Here is an 18,291-nt window from a genome sequence, read left to right on the forward strand (position 1 = left end):
CTCTCGTCCTATGCGGTGGCTTTACAGATATGTGACCGTTGTGGGCCCCGCCACCCCCCATTGGGGGAGTTTTCGAAAATATATAGCCGTTGCAACCCAAGGAAAAAGCCCACAACTCTCTCCACTCTTAAACGCCACGAGTTCTCACCAGAGTGCAAGCAAATTTTCTCTCTTCCCAAACTGAGCAACCGATTTTCTCTCTTGTTTTCTGGGATTTTCTTGGGTTCTCTTGCATTTTCTCGGGTGATTCGCTATTCGGGTTGGTCGAGAAGATGACTGTGGAGGAGACCCAGGTGGCTGAAGTGGTGGTTGTTTCCCAGGAGGAGGCGGAGAAGGTTGTGTGTGAGAATGAGAAGGTTGTTGAGGGAGATGATAAGGTGAAGGAGGTGGATGAGGCGGAGTCGAAGCCGAAAACGGTTGAGAAGAGCTCTTCTTATAAGGAAGAGAGCAACTATCTCTCCGATTTGAAGGAGTTCGAGAAGAAGGCGTTGAACGAGCTGAAATCGAAGCTGGAGGAGGCCATTTTGGGGAACAATATCTTCAAGAAGGAGGAGCCGAAGAAGGAGGAGCAGAAGGAAGAGAAAAAAGTAGCAGAGGAGGAAGAGAAGAAGGAAGAGAAAACAGAGGAGGCAGTGAAAACGGAGGAGGTAGAAAAAACAGAGGAGGTAGGAAAAACTGAGGAGGTTAAAACGGAGGAGGAAGAGAAGAATGAAGAGAAAGCAGAGGAGGTTTGTGAGACAAGGACAGAGGAAGTAGCTGATGAGAAGGCCGAAGAAGGTGAACAAGAGAAGAAATCGGAAGAAGGGTATGAAGTAGTAGACACGGATATCTCTCTTTGGGGAGTGCCCCTTTTCCCTGGGAAGGGTTTTGAGGGCACTGATGTTGTGCTCTTAAAGTTCTTGAGGGCTAGGGAGTTCAAGGTCAATGAGGCTTTCGAGATGCTGAAGAAAACCCTTCAATGGAGGAAGGAGTCCAAGATCGATTCAATCTTGGACGAGGATGTCTGTGCTGATTTGAGCTCTGCTGCTTACTTGAACGGCGTTGATCGTGAAGGCCACCCCGTTTGCTACAACATTTTTGGGGTTTTCGACAACGAGGAGCTTTATCGGAAGACTTTTGGGAATGAGGAGAAGAGAGGGCAGTTCCTGAGGTGGAGGCTCCAGCTGATGGAGAAGAGCGTTCAGAAGCTGGATTTGAGGCCTGGTGGTGCCACTTCTCTTCTTCAGATCAATGACCTCAAGAACTCGCCCGGGCCGGCGAAGAAGGAGCTCAGGATTGCCACAAAGCAAGCTGTTGGGCTTTTGCAGGACAACTACCCTGAATTGGTTGCCAAAAATGTAAGCCTTCTTTCACATTTTCGCTTTAGAAATCGGTTTTTATTTTCTTTTGTTTTGCATAAATTGGACATATTTTGATGGGTTTTAGTTTTTGATTTGCAGATCTTCATAAACGTTCCTTTCTGGTACTATGCACTCAATGCTTTGCTATCTCCTTTCTTGACTCAAAGAACCAAGAGCAAGTTTGTCGTTGCTCGCCCGGCGAAGGTCACTGAAACCCTTCTCAAGTAAGTGGTTTTTGTCTCCTTTTATACATTGCGGAATTTAGCGGCTGGATGTGTGCTCAACAATCTAAGAGAATGTGACGGTGTATCTTCGCCACCTACATATTGACTCCATCTGAAGCTTACCCAAATGAACTGTGGTTGTCCACAACAGGTACATTCCAGCTCAGGAGATTCCTGCTCAGTATGGCGGCTTCAAGAGGGACAACGACAGCGAGTTCTCTGCGGAAGATGGCGCTGTTTCGGAACTTATCATCAAGGCTGGATCCACTGGAACCGTACAGATTGATGCAGCAGAGGTAGTAATAATAAATTGTTACTGATTCATGTTTTGTTAGATTGCTTTTCCTCATGAGCTTTTTCACTAAATCATTGATTTTAAATGGTGTTCGGTAACAGGTTGATAACACAGTAGTGTGGGACTTGACTGTTTTGGGATGGGAAGTGAATTACAAGGAGGAGTTTGTTCCCACTGAGGAGGGGTCATACACCATTATTGTTCAGAAGAAGAAGAAAATGGGGTCTAATGAAGGCCCGATTCGCAACACTTTCCGAAGCAACGAACCCGGGAAGGTTGTCCTGACAGTCGAGAACAATTCGAGCAAGAAGAAGAGGGTTCTGTACCGGTACAAGGCCAAGAAGTGCTTCACAGGCTGAGAGAGAAAGAGAGTTGAACTGCAAAAGAAGGTTGCAATGCAAGTAAATTGCTTGAGAGAGCATTATACATAGTAGAGCTTATTCTTTTAGAGTGAGGCAATAATTGGTTGAGGAGATAGAGAAATTGATGATAGTTCATTCTTTTGGAGGATCACTGTGATTCAGTAATTTGATATATGTTTTGATGTGTATGGTTTTGCTTTGTGATTTTCAATTTGGCTAAGACTTTGAGAGTGAATATATATATATTGGCAATTATCCATTTTGAAGAAAATTTGTTCTTTTCTAGTATTGATTACGGAACCAGATCACCTCTGGATCCGAATAATATGAGCTCAATGATCAAATGATTCGAACAGTTGAAATTTGATCCAATGACTACAAACAGGGGCCCTTTAAAAGTTATAATAATTGTAGCCGTTAGATCAAATTTCAACGGTCCGGATCAAATGATCCTTAAGCTCAGATTATTGGGATCCGGTTCCATTAATTACTACCGAAAAATTTGATCTCAGATCTTATATTTGAGTAATATGTCAAACTGTAAAATCACCTTCATATGTTGGTGATGTCCCTGCTCTAGTTAAATCCTCATATGGTTGAACATTTGGTGCCCATGATTGGATTTGATATATAGGGTGGAGTCAAGAATTTTCATGGGGGTGTGGCTAAACTTTTTCATTTTCAAGAGTGACTTGCTTTGTCTTGGGAGTTAAGGTGGAGTAGGCCAATTTGTAGTTCAATGGGGTTTCCTAATTTTCACCAAGTGGATGAATTTCATAAGAACATGGATAATGTCAGGTAGATAAAGTTTTTAAACCAAATTTATAAATCATATGATATATCACCAATAGAAAATAAACATGTTAATAATACTTATATAATAATACAATCATAAAAAATCATGTCATATGATTTATAAATATGGATTAAATAGATAGTTTTCTTAGCATTACTCTAAAAATATAGTACCAAGAAATTCATTTTACTAGAATATTGCACCGGGATGAAGTCTACCCTAGCCGAAGAATGGGTCCAGCTTTGATTTGATAAATCACAAAATTTAATGTATATTGAATTAAGAAATGAATCACAACTTTTAAATTTTTTTCAAATTAAAGAAATTAAATGTATTAATCATGAATAAAACTTATTCCTTTCAATTCTTAAAAATACTGAAATTAAAAACTTTGAGTTTCTTTGTTGACTAATCAAAATTTTACCTTTAATTTGGACCAAATTTGACAGTTGGTTTCTTGTTTCAATATATATACCTTGAGTATAGTAAATTATCTAATCCGATTTAAAACAATAAAACAGATAAACTTAACCAAATTGCACATCATGAAGGTCTAATCAGTGGACTAATCTGACCAGAAAAAGAGTGTAGACTAAAATAAGATCATACAAGAAATATATGACTCAGCTTCGAAGCGTGTTAAAAAAGCAAACAAGAGACACAAAAAAAGATATGAAACTAAAAACCAAACAAGAGACACAAAGGAGATACGAAACTGGGGACAGCAAGACCCACTGCCCATTTATGGCCAGAACAACAATGTCTCAGTTTTTTTTTCTTTTTTTCTTTTTTTGGTCTCAGTTAATTGGTTTGAATAAAAAAGAAAACAATTTTAGGCAGGAACAGTATTTGTTATTTTTTAAACAAATGATAATATCTATACTCAAGGGGAGGGAGTGTACTTAGTCTCACAATGATCTTGCAATAATGTGGTTCAAATTTGTATTTGGTACTCACTTATCAGTGAAGAGGAATACCGGTAGACCGTAATACTAAGTCACAACAGTATTTGTTATTATTATTTCTTTGCAACATACTTTGTAATTAATTGCTCAGAAACATTACGTTTTCACATCAAGGGGAAAAATAAAAGAAACATTATGCTTTCAAGAACTCAAGAAGAAAAAATTGCAGCACAAAAATTTGCAAAAAAATGAAGGAACAAAGCTGTGCAACAATACCCTTCATTCCCTCATTCCTTTTGCTCTGTAGTAGCACAGTACGTTGTCTCACTCCTTTCCGTACATCTCAAATACACCCCCGTTCCGCTTCCGAACAGTCTCAACAAATTCTCAGTGACTTCCTCCATTGCCTTGCAGAAAAGCTTCAGTCCACCACCAACCCTATCATGGAAGCCATTTACACCCCACAAACTACATCATTTCAACAAGTTTTGCTGGCACTCGCTAAAAACCGCAGATACACAACGCTTGTTTCGTTTCCTTTAAAAAAAAAAAAAAAAAAAAAAACAACGCTTGCAACTCCAAAACTTTTGGCTACTGTAGCAGCCAAGCACGAACGCCATGTGCAAGCAACCGTAATTTACGCAAAACAACATGGGTTGCAGATTAGAATCCGAAGTGATGGCCATGATTATGAGGGCCTATCATACGCATCGGATGTCCCCTTTGTCATTCTTGACAAATCTCCGATCCATTGATGTTAACGTGACGGAAGGGGGAGTTTGGGTTCAGTCAGGGGCTACTGTTGGTGAACTTTATTATGAAGTTGGAAAGAAAAGTAGGGTTCATGGGGTTGCAGCTGGATCTTGTCCGAGTTGGTATTGGTGGTCACTTGGGTGGTTGTGGAAATGGTCCTTTGTTGATAAAATATGGGCTTACAGTGGATAATGTTGAAGATGCTAGACTAGTTAATAATCTTTACTAATTAATAAAACATTTATTATCAACTAAAATCCTATGAAATTACTGCAAATCATGAATAAGAAATATGGGGCAGAAATGTAATTTCACACAACCAAATTTTGCTTTTTTTTTTCAAAGCCTCACCTACATATAATTATAGGGGTGTGCTATCCACACACCCCAAATTACTTCTCACACACCCCTTGTTAATTTCTGTCCGTTGATGTTTTTCAATTCATCGGATCCAATGGTTGAAAATTAGAAGGATGTGTGAGAAGTAAAATGGGGTGTGTGGATATCACACCCCATAATTATAACATATCTCTAATTAAAAAAAAAAAAAAACTTCACACTCTCACATTCTCTATCACTGTCTTCCTCACTCATTCTATTTCAAAAACAAAAATAAAAAAAAATTCCTCATACACTTTGTGTGTGCCCATATGCTAGTGTGAATGGTGCAATCCTTGACCGAAATTCAGTGGGAGAAGATTTGTTTTGGGTCATTAGGCCATCTCCAACTGAAGTAGGGCTAGCCCTCTGGTCATTCAAGAAATTAATATTTCAATGAACAATGTAGGGCCATATTTCTTACCGTCTCCAACCGAGGGCCAAGTATAGCCCTGTGACAAAAAACCATATCCAACCGAGGGCCAAAAAGTCATAGGGCCAAACATAATTTATTATTTTAATTTAAAAACTACAACAACTTAAATTTAAAAGACCAAATAGCCAAAATGGTCCCTAAGATTTGCATAACTCATCACTTTGGTCCATAACATTTTAAACCGATAAAAGTGGTCCCTGAGATTGTCCACCATCCATCATTTTGGTCATTCCATTAAAAATTCCGTTAAGTGTCCGGAGCTCTTGGCCGAAAGTTTGGGCAATTTTCAAAGCTTCGTAACTCAATCGTTTCTTAACCAAATTCGACCCATAATATGTCAAAATGAAGATAGGAAAGTGTAGAATAAGATTATATCTATTTGGAAGCCCAATGGCTGCCAGAGATGGCCGGAAAATAGCCTCAAAGTTGACTGGTCCGAAGGAAAACTGGAAAACTCGCAGGAAACTGGGTAAACTTTAAACGTTCATAACTTCTTCAATACTCAACGAAATCAAGTGATTCAAATACAAAAATCATAATTCCCGATGAGACGAAGAGAATGATACCCTTTTAGATGGCCAAATCGCCATGGTTTTGCCGGAAAACGGCTCGAAAGTGGCTAACTCGAGACCAAGACAACCACTTTCGAGCCATTTTCTGGCCAAACCACGGCGAGTTAGCCATAAAAAAAGGTACCATTCTCTTCTTCTCGTCAAGAAGTATGATTTTAATTTTTGAATCACTTGATTTCGTTGAGTATTGAAGAAGTTATGAACATGTAAAGTTTACCCAGTTTTTGGCGAGTTTTCCAGTTTTCCTTCGGACCAGTCAAATTTGAGGCTATTTTCCGGATATCTTCGGCAGCCATTGGGCTTCCAAATAGGTATAATCTTATTCTACACTTTCCTATATTCATTTTGATGTATTATGGGTCGAATTTAGTTAAGAAACGATTGAGTTACGAATCTTTGAAAATTGCCCAAACTTCCGGCCAAGAGCTATGGGACACTTAACGGAGTTTTTAACGGAAGGACCAAAATGATGGATGGTGGACAATCTTAGGGACCACTTTTATCGATTTGAAATGTTAGGAACCAAAGTGATGAGTTATGCAAATCTCATGGACCATTTTGGCTATTTAGCCAATTTAAAAACTACAACTTAAATTTCAAAATTACAACAACTTAAATTTATAGGGAAAAATGAGAAATTTTTAATATTTTTTTAAATGAATACATGAGGCGCTATAGGATGATACGTTTCTGTGCAACAAACAAGTACCTACAACAGGTCTTGTTGCACATCTTTGGGCCAAAAGAAGCATGGAGTGGGAGTTTAAGTTTTATGTTGTTAAATATTTTTAAAAATGTTGTTTAAGTTTCATGTCATTAAATGTTTTTTTATGTTGTTTAATGTTATTTAATGTTGTTTAATATTGTTTAATGTTACTTAATGTTATTAAATGTTGTTTAATGGCTTAGGAAGTTATAGGAAAAACAAAAGAATTTTTAAATTTTTTTGAAAAAATTTTGTAAAAAGAAAATGTAAAAAAAAAAAAAATCAAATATAACGGCTAACTGACGTCAGCTAGCCATTACATTCAAATTTCTAGCTTGGCCCAGGGCTAGCTGGGTTGGGCCAACTGGTTGGTCCTTTGGTCATTTTTTGTCCCGTGGGGCTCACGCGCCATTTGGCCTAGCCCTTGGTTGGAGACAGTTTTCGGGTTATTTTCGGCCCTCTGTCCCTCTGGATCCTTCGGTTGGAGATGGCCTTAGAGGAGGTGGTGGAGCAAGCTTTGGAGTCATTCTCTCGTGGAAGATCAAATTGCTTTCCATTTATTTTAGGGTGAAGTGTCGATTTAGTCCCTGAACTATCACCTCAGCGAAAATTAGGTCCCTGAATTATTTTTCAGTAAAATAAGTCCCTAAATTCATTACAAATTGCCAATTTCATCCCTACTATTATATTCAAAGCTATTTTATCCAATTTTTCGTTAACTTAAGTCACTTGACACACTTTAGAGTGTAATACCATCATTTTCTTGTCTATAAGCCCTTAACATTTCATATAGTTTACGAATTTAATGTCTAATTTACCCTCAAAAGTTAACTTACACTATTTCTTTATGAAAAACTATCAATTTATCCTCCAAAGTTAACTCCATACACTATTTCTTTATGAAAAACTACCAATCTACCCTCCAATGTGTATCATATGCAAGTAACGTGACTTAAATTGACGAAAAATTGAATATAGTAGCTTTGAATATAACATTAGGGATGTAATTGGCAGAGTTTTATACTTCAGGGACTAGTTTTTTTCGAAAAATTAGTTTAGAGACCTAATTTTCACTAAGGTGATAATTCAAGGACTAAATTGGCTGTTTACCCTTTATTTTATAATCGCATTTATAGAAAAAAGATTTTGTATGCTATTAAATGTGAAAAAGGACTATTTAATAGCATTTATAAGAAAAAAATGCTATTAAAAGTAGGTTTTGGTGTAGTGAGTTATAATACAATTAAGTAAATTGAAATCATGCTTTAAAGAACATATTGAATACTACAATGAACATATATTTAATATTACAATGAACGGACGTATGAAAAAAAAAAACATCTATAACTAATAGAAAAACGTATGTGAAGATCAAACGACCTTATATACTTGATCTTCCTAATGGTGCAAGAATAGATATGCAATTCATGGTGCAACCTCCAAAAGCATTGATATTCTCGTCTTTTTCTTTGTTTCATATACCTGCTATTATAATAGAGCAGCAGACGGGAGTTTCTGGAATAATGGATTTTGTATAAAACAAACGCATCGGTAAGAGACTACCTCATGATCTTGATTCTTTTTTTTTTTTCTCTCTCTCTTTCTCTTTGTTAATTAATATGCTTCAGTACTTTGAATTTGATGTTAACAACACCCGATCATGGATTGATATTACATTTTGCAAGTCGCACAAACAAGTATTGGCCTTTAGCTTCAAATCCTTCCGCGCATGCCACTAATCTGCCAGCGATACTGTTATTAGCACTCTAAAAATCTTATTCTACATTCCTCATATGTTATTTTTCTTTCTAATTATAAAAAGTTTGGAGTGCCAAATGAAATTTTTGACGCGCTAATAATAATTCTCTAAAAAAAATAAAATAAAGACGATATTAAATCATAAAAGAACAGTAGGAAAACTGCTTGAGATGGAAGGGGAAAATTATGATTCGTCAGAATATATGTATGAGGCTATGAGCGTGTAATGTAAGGTTGATCTTGCACCATGCACGTTATTTTCTTCTCTCTTTATTCAAGAGCGTCATTGTGCTCATAACGTGCTGTAAATAAAATATAGACAAAGGGAATAATAGAGAATAGATAGAAACGAAAGAGTGATCGGGAGAAAAAAATCCAAATATTTTCCTTCTCATTAGAGTGTTTATTTGTAGATGTATTCAATTGAGATTTTGAAGGATTTTAATTCTTTTAATGAATCTAGGTGTATTCAATCAGGATTTTAAGTGATTATCTGAAATCAAAGTGTATTTAATTAGAATTTTAAGATAATTTATTAAAATCCTTAAAAATCCAAGTGTATTCAATTAGGATTTTAAAGAAGTTTATAACATTTCAGGTGTATTCAATTAGAAATTGATTTTAAAAAATTTGAGAAAGTTGAGGAATTAGAGGGAATTGAAGAGATTTCGTAGTGTATTTTAAGCATCCACAAATTTCACATCTCCCCATGAGATTTCGAGAGAATTGAATCAAAATTTTATATGAAATCTCTACAAATCAATTAAATTCCATAAAAATCCATGGATTTATAAATCCATTAAAGTCTCTCAAATTCTCAATTGAATACACCCCTTAGAATTTATATAGCAAAATGTCTTAATTAATCATATATTACATGTTATATATTGATTCAGAAAGTAAACAATCACATAATAAAAAATTATTTATTACATTATGAGATTTATTTCCAATCATGAAACCGTTCAACTTTATGAAAGTAAAGTTATTTGGGGCGTGTACTTAATTAGGGCAATAAATAACTACTTGCCAAAGAAGATAAGAAGATGCTTAAACATTTGACTTTTTTTTTCGTTTCTGTATTTTACAGCTAAATTCATTATAAATGCGGGCAAGAATTGGAAGAAGCAGCAGAGCCAGAAACTAGTTGTAAAATGACGGTACCAATGTCTGTTGCATTCGTTCTCTCAGTCCTTTTGCTCTTAGTATCATGTACAACTTCAGATCCACTTCTCACCAACTTCCTCCAATGCCTTCCGAAACAACATCAAAACTTCACTTACCCAATCTTTGAAACCATTTACACCCATAAAAATACCTCATTTCAATCTGTTTTATTGGGATACATTCGGAACAGCCGATATTCGATCCTTACGACTCCACAACCTTTGGCTATCGTAGCTGCCAAGCACAAATCCCATGTCCAAGCAACCGTGATTTGCGCAAAAGAACACGGGTTGCAAATTAGGATACGAAGTGGGGGACATGACTACGAGGGTCTATCGTACGTATCTGATGTTCCCTTTGTCATTCTTGACATGTTTAATCTTCGAGCGATTGATATTAATGTGGTGGATGAGAGCGCCTGGGTTCAGGCTGGGGCAACTGTAGGTGAACTTTATTATGAAATTGCAAACAAAAGCAAGGTTCATGGGTTTCCAGCAGGGGCGTGTCCAACAGTTGGCATTGGCGGTCACTTTAGTGGCGGTGGGTACGGGCCAATGATGAGAAAATATGGCCTTACAGTCGATAACATAGAAGATGCTCAACTAGTTGATGTGAAGGGGAGGATTCTTGATAGAAAATCCATGGGAGAAGATCTCTTTTGGGCCATTAAAGGAGGAGGTGGAGCAAGCTTTGGAGTCATTTTGTCATGGAAGATCAAGCTCCTTCCAGTTCCAGACAAAGTCACTGTGTTCAATGTAAAAAGGACTCCAGAACAAGATGCTATAAATGTCATTTATCGATGGCAATACGTAGTACCTAAGCTACCTGAAGACATCTTCATCAGAGCAATTACGCGTCTCAAGAATAATACCGAGGGCAAGAAGACCGTGGAAGTATCATTCTTTGGTCTCTTTCTTGGACAAAGGGACAAGCTTGTCTCATTGATAAATGAGAGTTTTTCTGAACTTGGTTTGCAGCGGCAAGATTGTTTGGAAATGAGTTGGGTAGAATCTACTGTGTTTTGGGCTAACCATCCTTTCGGGACTCCCATAAGTGTTTTACGTAGTAGGCCACAAGGTCCACCCAATTTCTTCAAAAGTAAGTCTGACTATGTGAAAGAACCAATTCCAAAAGAGGGAATAGAATCCATATGGAAGGCGATGATTGAGATGGACAAAGTGTTGATGCAATGGAACCCGTACGGTGGAAGAATGGCGAAAATTCCCGAGTCGGAAACTCCATTTCCTCACAGAGCTGGAAACCTGTTTAAGATTCAGTACGTGACGTATTGGGTGGAAGAAAGCTCTGTGACTTCCAATATACACCTTAAGTTCTTAGAAAAATTGTATGAAGGAATGACTCCATATGTCTCCAAGAGTCCAAGAGAGGCCTTCCAAAACTACAGGGATCTCGACATTGGAGCAAATCTACACAACAAAACTAAATTTGGAACTGCTAGAGTTTATGGAAGCAAGTATTTCAAAGGTAATTTTGATAGATTGGTTCGTGTGAAAACCATGGTTGATCCTCAAAATTTTTTCAAGAATGAACAAAGTATCCCACCTCTGCAAAGAGAGACACAATGACTGAAAATTGGAAGCGAATCATAGGGTATAATTTGTTTCTATCAGTAGTTTCTTACAATGAATAAGTTTTTTATTTTTATTTCGAATAAGTTTTAAATATTTGAAAATTCCCATTTTTCTATAGGAAAACTAATGAAAAATCCTCAAAAACTTTAGTTTTAATGAAAATGACAAAATAAAGGTGTAAGTGAATAGTACCAGAAATGACTTTTCAAGATAAAAAAGTCATTTTCGTTAAAAGTGAACAGTACCAGGAGTGTTTTATTAAGATTTATTTTTTCTATCCCTAGAGTGATGTTAATGACGTATAGGGAACCGAAAAGTTAACACATTTTTCATACGGTACTAACTCTCTAATACAGGAAGAGCTCACTAACACATATGCATCTCATATCCATTAGAAAGATGGTATAAATGTAATGAAAATTTTGATATAGATAGCATTTTTTTAGTTTGACGGAGAGTGAGAATTCATTTGGGATTATGAGAAATTTTATTTCTTTTTTTTTTTAAATAAATCTAGGAGTATTCAATTAGAATTTTAAGTAATTCTCTAAAATTCAATGAGGATTTAAGATAGTTTATTAAAATCCTAATTGAATACACCTGATTTTAAAAACTATTTTAAGAAAGTTTTTAAAATCTTTAGAAATCCGAGTATATTCAATTATGATTTCGAACAAGTTTATAACATTTCAAGTGTATTCAATTAAGAATTTATTTTAATTTTTTTTTAAATTGATGAATTTGAGGAAATTGGAGATATTTCCTAGCTTATTTTAAACATTCACAAATCTTACCTCTTCTTCCTGAGATTTTGATGGATTTTAATCAAAGTTTTATATAGAATCTCTACAAATTCATCAAACTTTATAAAAAATAATGGATTCATAAATTCATTAAAATCCCTTAAAATCTCAACTGAATACATCCCCTTAAGGCTTATGATTTATTTAGTAGAGAATTACATGAATATTGTTACAATATTTAATTTATTAATTAAATATTTGATTATGGGTGAAGCACTCAATCTTACAAATCTTTGATTTATTAATTAACTATTTGATTATGGGTGGATGCACTCAATATTGGGTCGTTGATCTCCTAATAATTAATCTTTGGATTTATCTTAATAAATAAAATATAATTTATCTTTTTTAAGAGAAAGGATAGTGGTTTTATTCAAGGTGTTAAAGAAATCACACAATCTTTTAAGAGGACATCCAGATTACTAGCTGCCAATTCCGTTGTAGAGCCCAGCAAACACCATCCCAAGCAACTAGAATTTCTAACATCTTAGAATTTGTCACATGAGTTATTTTACAAGCGAAACCTCCAGCATAGTTGCCGGCTTAGTCGCAAAATACTGTCATATTAGAGAATATACTCTACAATATTATGGAGATATTATGGAGATAGATGAGAATATGCAACTTGGTCACTAAGTTAGTCCATAGTTTGACCACTATGTTAAAAGGTCATTGGGTGAGGGATTGTACACACCATTCTACACAAGTATCTTGTGTGTTGTGTGTCAAAATTTCCCCTCCCTTAAAATCAAAATGTGCAAGGAAAAACTCGAACCTAAGTCCTTTTCTCTCCCCGAGAGTTTCTCACTCATGTGTGAGTGTCCTTCGGTCAAGCCTTGCCTTCGTTGCCGCTGGTCCTAGCTCTAGCTAGGGTTTGGTGGCAGTCCTTCCTTCCATCTCTTTGCCTTGTTGGCACTATCCTAGCTCCACCTCCATGCTTTCCAACAATTCATTCCCTACCCTTCCTCACAGACTCAATCCTTCATCGATACCATATGGATCTTCTCCCACAAATCTTCAATGCAATTTATCACTTTTCCCTCTGAAGATGCGTAAAGTTTCAGCTTGGGTGTTCACACTGTAAGAATATGAGCATAAGTATGAATCTATGAACTTAGTTATTGGTCTTGAGATTGAATGGGAAGTCTTATTGGGAATGGATTTTGTAATCCATATCACACTGGACTACTATTTAAGCGATTAATTTCCTATAAGGATTCTAATAGGGGAATCCTCAGGGGATCTGGCAAAGATTATGTTGTGTATATATAGTGGCCTCTGCTCTCACAGTTGATATGCTCGATCATTGAACTAAGACCTATTATTAGTTAGAGCAAACTGATTGCTGGAGAGAGGAGAAGGTGCACTGCTTGTTTGCTGCAGAATCTGGAATTGCTGCTTCTTCAAGTTCGTTTGCAGGTAAGTTTCTTCTCTGTGCTACAAGCTTATGAATTGGGTTTGTGTTTTGATCACTATGATTCATAATTACATGTTTTTGGTATATGTTCATGCTAACATGTGGTATCAGAGCCTGGTTTACATGTTTATGAATTCAGTCTTGAAATCAAATGGTTCGAAAGCATAATAATAATAATAATAATAATAATAATAATAATAATAATAATAATAATAAAATTCCTTAAGTTGCCACCCTGAGGATTTGAAGTTGGGTTCTGGTATGTGATCTCCAGATAATGACAAAACATATTTAAACTATTACCATTGGCTTTTCTACAAAACTATTGGTTGAGGTTGTTTTCCCAATTTGGGGTTTTGATTAGCAACTTCATCGATCAAAACATGTTCTGGGTTTTGTGATTCTCTCAACTCTTAAATCAATTTTTTCAATTTGGATAATTATTTCCGCAGCACTATTCCAAATTGAAATCTGCAGGAGGTATGTTTAATAATTCGTATTGTTCTGTCAATGTTTGCTTTATATTTCAATGCATAGATTGGGTCAAGGTTTTCTGTTAAGTTTTTTAATCAAAATTAAAATTACGATAACGAAACCCACGAAGAACTAATCCTATTGAAATGATCGAAAGTAATCTGGAGACCATGAATGATCAATCATGAATGAGACTGCAATTGCTTTATACCTTGCGAAATATATGTATGCATATTTGTCTTAGTGCACGATTTAAAATCTGGGTTTTGTTTGATTTTGTCAAAATTTCAATAACAAAACATGAAGGTCTTAATTGAATGAACATAATTAGCATGCTGATATTTCTGATTAGAGCTTATAATCAAGGCTGTATTTTTCCATATATTCAGAAAAGTTTTGTAGTTTTGGATGGTGGACTTATTGTAGAGGAAGTTTTGTTTGATGCTTTGGAAATAGTTTGGCTGTTTTAAGCTTATGATTAGTAAATCGTTTTAAGTCAATGTTATGTTGCTTTCCTATAAGATCAATTTATGTTTTTGTCTTTTTGAAAAGTGGGAGCATATTATGTGATTGACTATTTAATATCAGTTTATGTTATGAGTCATATTTGCAGTCTAGATGTGTGTGAACTTAGAATCAATACTACATTTTGGTTGTGGTTTATGAATCTATGTTTCCATATTTTGGAGTGTAATAGAATGATGGTCATAACGATGGATTCTCAGGTAAGGCTCTGTGGTCACTTCTTATAAATTGGAGAAGTTCATGTCTAAAACTGATCTCATGTTCAAGTGGGAGAAAATGTATGAATATGAACATGAGATTGGGTGTTTTTGACGATGAATGGTTAAGTCCAATTAGAATAAGAAAGCCTTATGAGAAGCTGTGAACAAATCCTTGTTTTGAAGGATTTTGTTAAAACTATTTGAACTGATATCCCTTGGAAAACATAAGTTGTTTTATATAACTATTGTAATTGGAAATCCTTGTCAAGTTATAAGAAGGATATGTATGTGTTTTGGATTCAGTTTGATGCTTGAGAATCTTTGTGATTTGACTTGAGCAGTTGGTTGAATTCATATATTGGTAATTCTTTATATTGGAATGAATTATTAGTTGATAGTTTTACTATCTGTTGGACTTAATTGTTTCGAATTAAGTTAAGGAATAGTGGGAGTGGAAATTTAGGTCCACTGATGTCAGTTTGATCATAATGTTATAAGTGCAGATGGAACATAAGTAATCTGAGGGCATCAATTACATATTGGTTGTGATTGTAAGATTTTGATTCTATGTTTTGAGATGTACAGATAGATTGTTTATGATGTTACTCAAAAGGCTTGGTGATCACCTTATTGTAAATCTTGATAGAACTAGTTTACTTGGTTGATACTTGCTCAAGTGGGAGAATGTAAGAATATGAGCATAAGTATGAATTTATGAACTTAGTTATTGGTCTTGAGATTGAATGGGAAGTCTTATTGGGAATGAATTTTGTAATCCGTATCACACTGGACTACTATTTAAGGGATTAATTTCCTATAAGGATTCTAATAGGGGAATCCTTAGGGGATATGGGAAAGATTATGTTGTGTATATATAGTGGCATCTGCTCTCACAGTTGATATGCTCGATCATCGAACTAAGACCTATTATTAGTTAGAGCAAATTGATTACTGGAAAGAGGAGAATGTGTACTGCTTGTTTGCTGCAGAATCTGGAATTGCTACTTCTTCAAGTTCATCTGCAGGTAAGTTTCTTCTCTGTGCTATATGCTTATGAATTGGGTTTGTGTTTTGATCACTGTGATTCATAATTACATGTTTTTGGTATATGTTTATTCTAACACACACCACCTTCTTCCATCTCTTTGCCTTGTTGGCAATATCACTGTTACTGCTACTTGCAGGCTGGTTCTTCACACTGGTTTCTATTGACTTGTGGGGGTGATCTCGGTGGTGCTTTTTGAAGGATGTTGGAGTCTTCTCTTCATCAAGCTCGGAGACTTTGTTTGGCCTGATCTCAAGTGTCTGTTAGGGGCGATGGTTTGAGATGGTTGGTAGGTGGAGTTCCTACAGCGATGGAGGCAGCAACTTTAGGGCTTGTTTCGGTTTCTGGTTTCTCTTTTGTTTTGTGCCTGGAACTTTGTTTGGGTTTATTTTTTATTTTTTGCTTTGCTTTGGAGGTCCAATTCTATGTTGTTGTCCTAATTGTATATGTGCCTCTTTCTATGGAATTATGTTGCTGTGATAATGAATTAACACTTTGTCAAAAATAAAAAAATAAAAAAATAAAAAAATCAAGATCCTACGAGTAGTAGCCAAACTTCCTATCTGAGAGTGAGAAATACACATAATTTAATACTTGGTTCATGTGTGTCCGGTTGGAGAGATGGTTTGTAATTGCACACTTTCATGATCCTGCGAGTTGTTTTTGCTAAGTAACTAACCTAAACTCAATGTGATTGTGTGACTGTGACATATATTTCTAACAAATATAAAATTAAAGAATGTCATCAATCGCATAAAAAAAAACACTGTTCTAAAAATCCCCACCTAGCGCCGCCTAGGCCCCGCCTAGGCGCTAGGCCCCAGCCCACCGCCCCGATTAATGCCTAGGCCCCAGCCCACCGCCTAGCCCGCCTAGGCACCCGCCTAGACCCGTCTAGGTTGCAACTCACTTAGACAGAAAATACATAACTTTCATTTTGCATTTTGTTTTTTTTCCAATAAATTGCAAGAGACTTGTTGCATACTTGAATGAACAAACATTATATCCTTATTTCACATGTTTTCATTATGTTCCAATACTTCATGATATATATGCATTCTATTTTGTAGTTTATGATGAAATTATATATATTTCAAGTAGAAGCAGACACTTATTTACATGAAATATGATAGATTTACTTAAATCCGCCTAGTCTGCCTAGTTCGCCTAGGCGCCCGCCTAGTCCGCCTAGGCCCCGCCTAGCCGCCTAGGCGCTAGGCCCCAGCCCGCCGCCCGACTAGCGCCTAGCAACTTTTAGAACCTTGAAAAAAAATCGTCAATGTAGATTCCCTTTATTAGTTGATTGATATCTAAAAGAGGCTTGTTGGTGGTCTCAATCCCACACATAAGGGCATCTTCACTAGGAGATGCAAAATACCTTGAAATGGACCTTTTACATCATTTCTGAGCTGAAAATTCTCTAAAGACCAAATGTAAATTATACATCTTCTCCGGAAGATGTAAATAAAAGTTTAAATTTTTACATTTTCTTTTACATCTTTTGGTTAGGGGTTCCGCCAATCAAAGAGAAGAAAATTAAATAGGATCTCAAACTTACATCCCTCCTCCCATTGGAGTAGAACTTTCATTTTCATTTGCCGAAAATGTAAAATGAGATGTAAGTATAGTTTTTGCATCTCAAATTTGTATTTTTCCATTGGAGATGCCCTAAGTTCATTGCTAAATCTATTATTCTCTCTCTAGGTGGGATATACTTTGTTCATGCTTGAAAAATTCTGAGGATCAACCATGGTTTTCACATGTACCAATCTATCAAAATTACCTTTAAAATATTTGCTTCCATAAAGCCTTGCAATTTGTAGGTTGGTATGAACAAGACTTTCTTTTTGGACACTTCATATCATATAAAACCCTTGTATTTGGAAGCATAACCAAGAAAAACACGTTTACTGGTTCTAGGTTGCAACTTAGTTGAGTTAAATGGCCTTAACAATGGGTAGCATGAACAACCGAAAATTCTTAAATGGTTAACTTCAAGGACAGATCCATATAAGACTTCAAAGGGTGATTTATGATGAAGTGTTTAAATTGGCATTCTATTAATTAGGTAGACTGAGGTTTGACAAGCAAAGGATCAAAAACCATGAGGTAATTGAGCTTGTTGTAATATATTGATGGAAGTTTCAATAATGTGTATGTGCTTCTTCTCAGCCAGACTATTTTGTTCTCGTGTGTGAGGACATGACATTTAGTGAGTTATTCTATTTTGAACTAGAAAAGACTAAAATTGTTTTCCTATGTATTCACCCCCACCATCACTTTGTAAGGTCTTAATGAAGACAGAAAAATGAGTTAACTTAGTATTTAAACCCTTATATGGACAGACATGGAGTAGGGCCCCACACATCACTATGAACAATCTTAAATGGTTTATTGGATTTTGACAATGTAGGTGCAAAAGGCAATTCACTAAATTTTCCCTCTAAGTATGTAGAACACAACATTGGAGAGGAATCTGGTACTATAGATATGTTGGATTTCTTAAGTATGAGAGAAATTATAGGGTTAAAGGGATGACCTAA

General features: G+C 35.9%; 2 protein-coding genes across 3 annotated transcripts; both read left to right on the forward strand.

Annotated features, from left to right (window-relative positions):
- Positions 1–102: 102 nt before the first annotated feature.
- LOC126587583 (patellin-4-like) lies at positions 103–2,492 on the forward strand. The gene is made up of 4 exons (XM_050252668.1): positions 103–1,337; positions 1,440–1,564; positions 1,716–1,860; positions 1,961–2,492. Exons 1-4 carry the CDS (start codon positions 273–275, stop codon positions 2,216–2,218), a joined length of 1,593 nt encoding a protein of 530 aa, XP_050108625.1. The 5' UTR covers positions 103–272; the 3' UTR covers positions 2,219–2,492.
- Positions 2,493–4,076: 1,584 nt separating this feature from the next.
- LOC126587075 (berberine bridge enzyme-like 7) lies at positions 4,077–11,320 on the forward strand. Of its 2 annotated transcripts, XM_050252051.1 has the most exons (2): positions 4,077–4,231; positions 9,732–11,320. In XM_050252051.1, the coding sequence occupies exons 1-2, from the start codon at positions 4,171–4,173 to the stop codon at positions 11,276–11,278; spliced, it is 1,608 nt and encodes a 535-aa protein (XP_050108008.1). In that variant the 5' UTR covers positions 4,077–4,170; the 3' UTR covers positions 11,279–11,320. The 2 variants fall into 2 exon arrangements, with proteins under 2 accessions (XP_050108008.1, XP_050108007.1); XM_050252050.1 differs by lacking the exon at positions 4,077–4,231 and having other exon boundaries at positions 9,672–11,320.
- The last annotated feature ends 6,971 nt before the right edge of the window (positions 11,321–18,291 follow it).

The sequence above is a fragment of the Malus sylvestris genome, chromosome 10 (assembly GCF_916048215.2).
Source record: "Malus sylvestris chromosome 10, drMalSylv7.2, whole genome shotgun sequence".
Classification (NCBI taxonomy): Eukaryota; Viridiplantae; Streptophyta; class Magnoliopsida; order Rosales; family Rosaceae; genus Malus; species Malus sylvestris.

Coding starts and splice junctions, on each gene's coding strand:
- LOC126587583 (XM_050252668.1), top strand. CDS start 273: ATGACTGTGGAGGAGACCCAGGTGGCTGAAGTGGTGGTTGTTTCCCAG. Junction 1,565..1,715: donor GTCACTGAAACCCTTCTCAA/GTAAGTGGTTTT, acceptor TGTCCACAACAG/GTACATTCCAGCTCAGGAGA. Junction 1,861..1,960: donor TACAGATTGATGCAGCAGAG/GTAGTAATAATA, acceptor GTTCGGTAACAG/GTTGATAACACAGTAGTGTG.
- LOC126587075 (XM_050252051.1), top strand. CDS start 4,171: ATGAAGGAACAAAGCTGTGCAACAATACCCTTCATTCCCTCATTCCTT. Junction 4,232..9,731: donor ATTCCTTTTGCTCTGTAGTA/GCACAGTACGTT, acceptor TTTTGCTCTTAG/TATCATGTACAACTTCAGAT.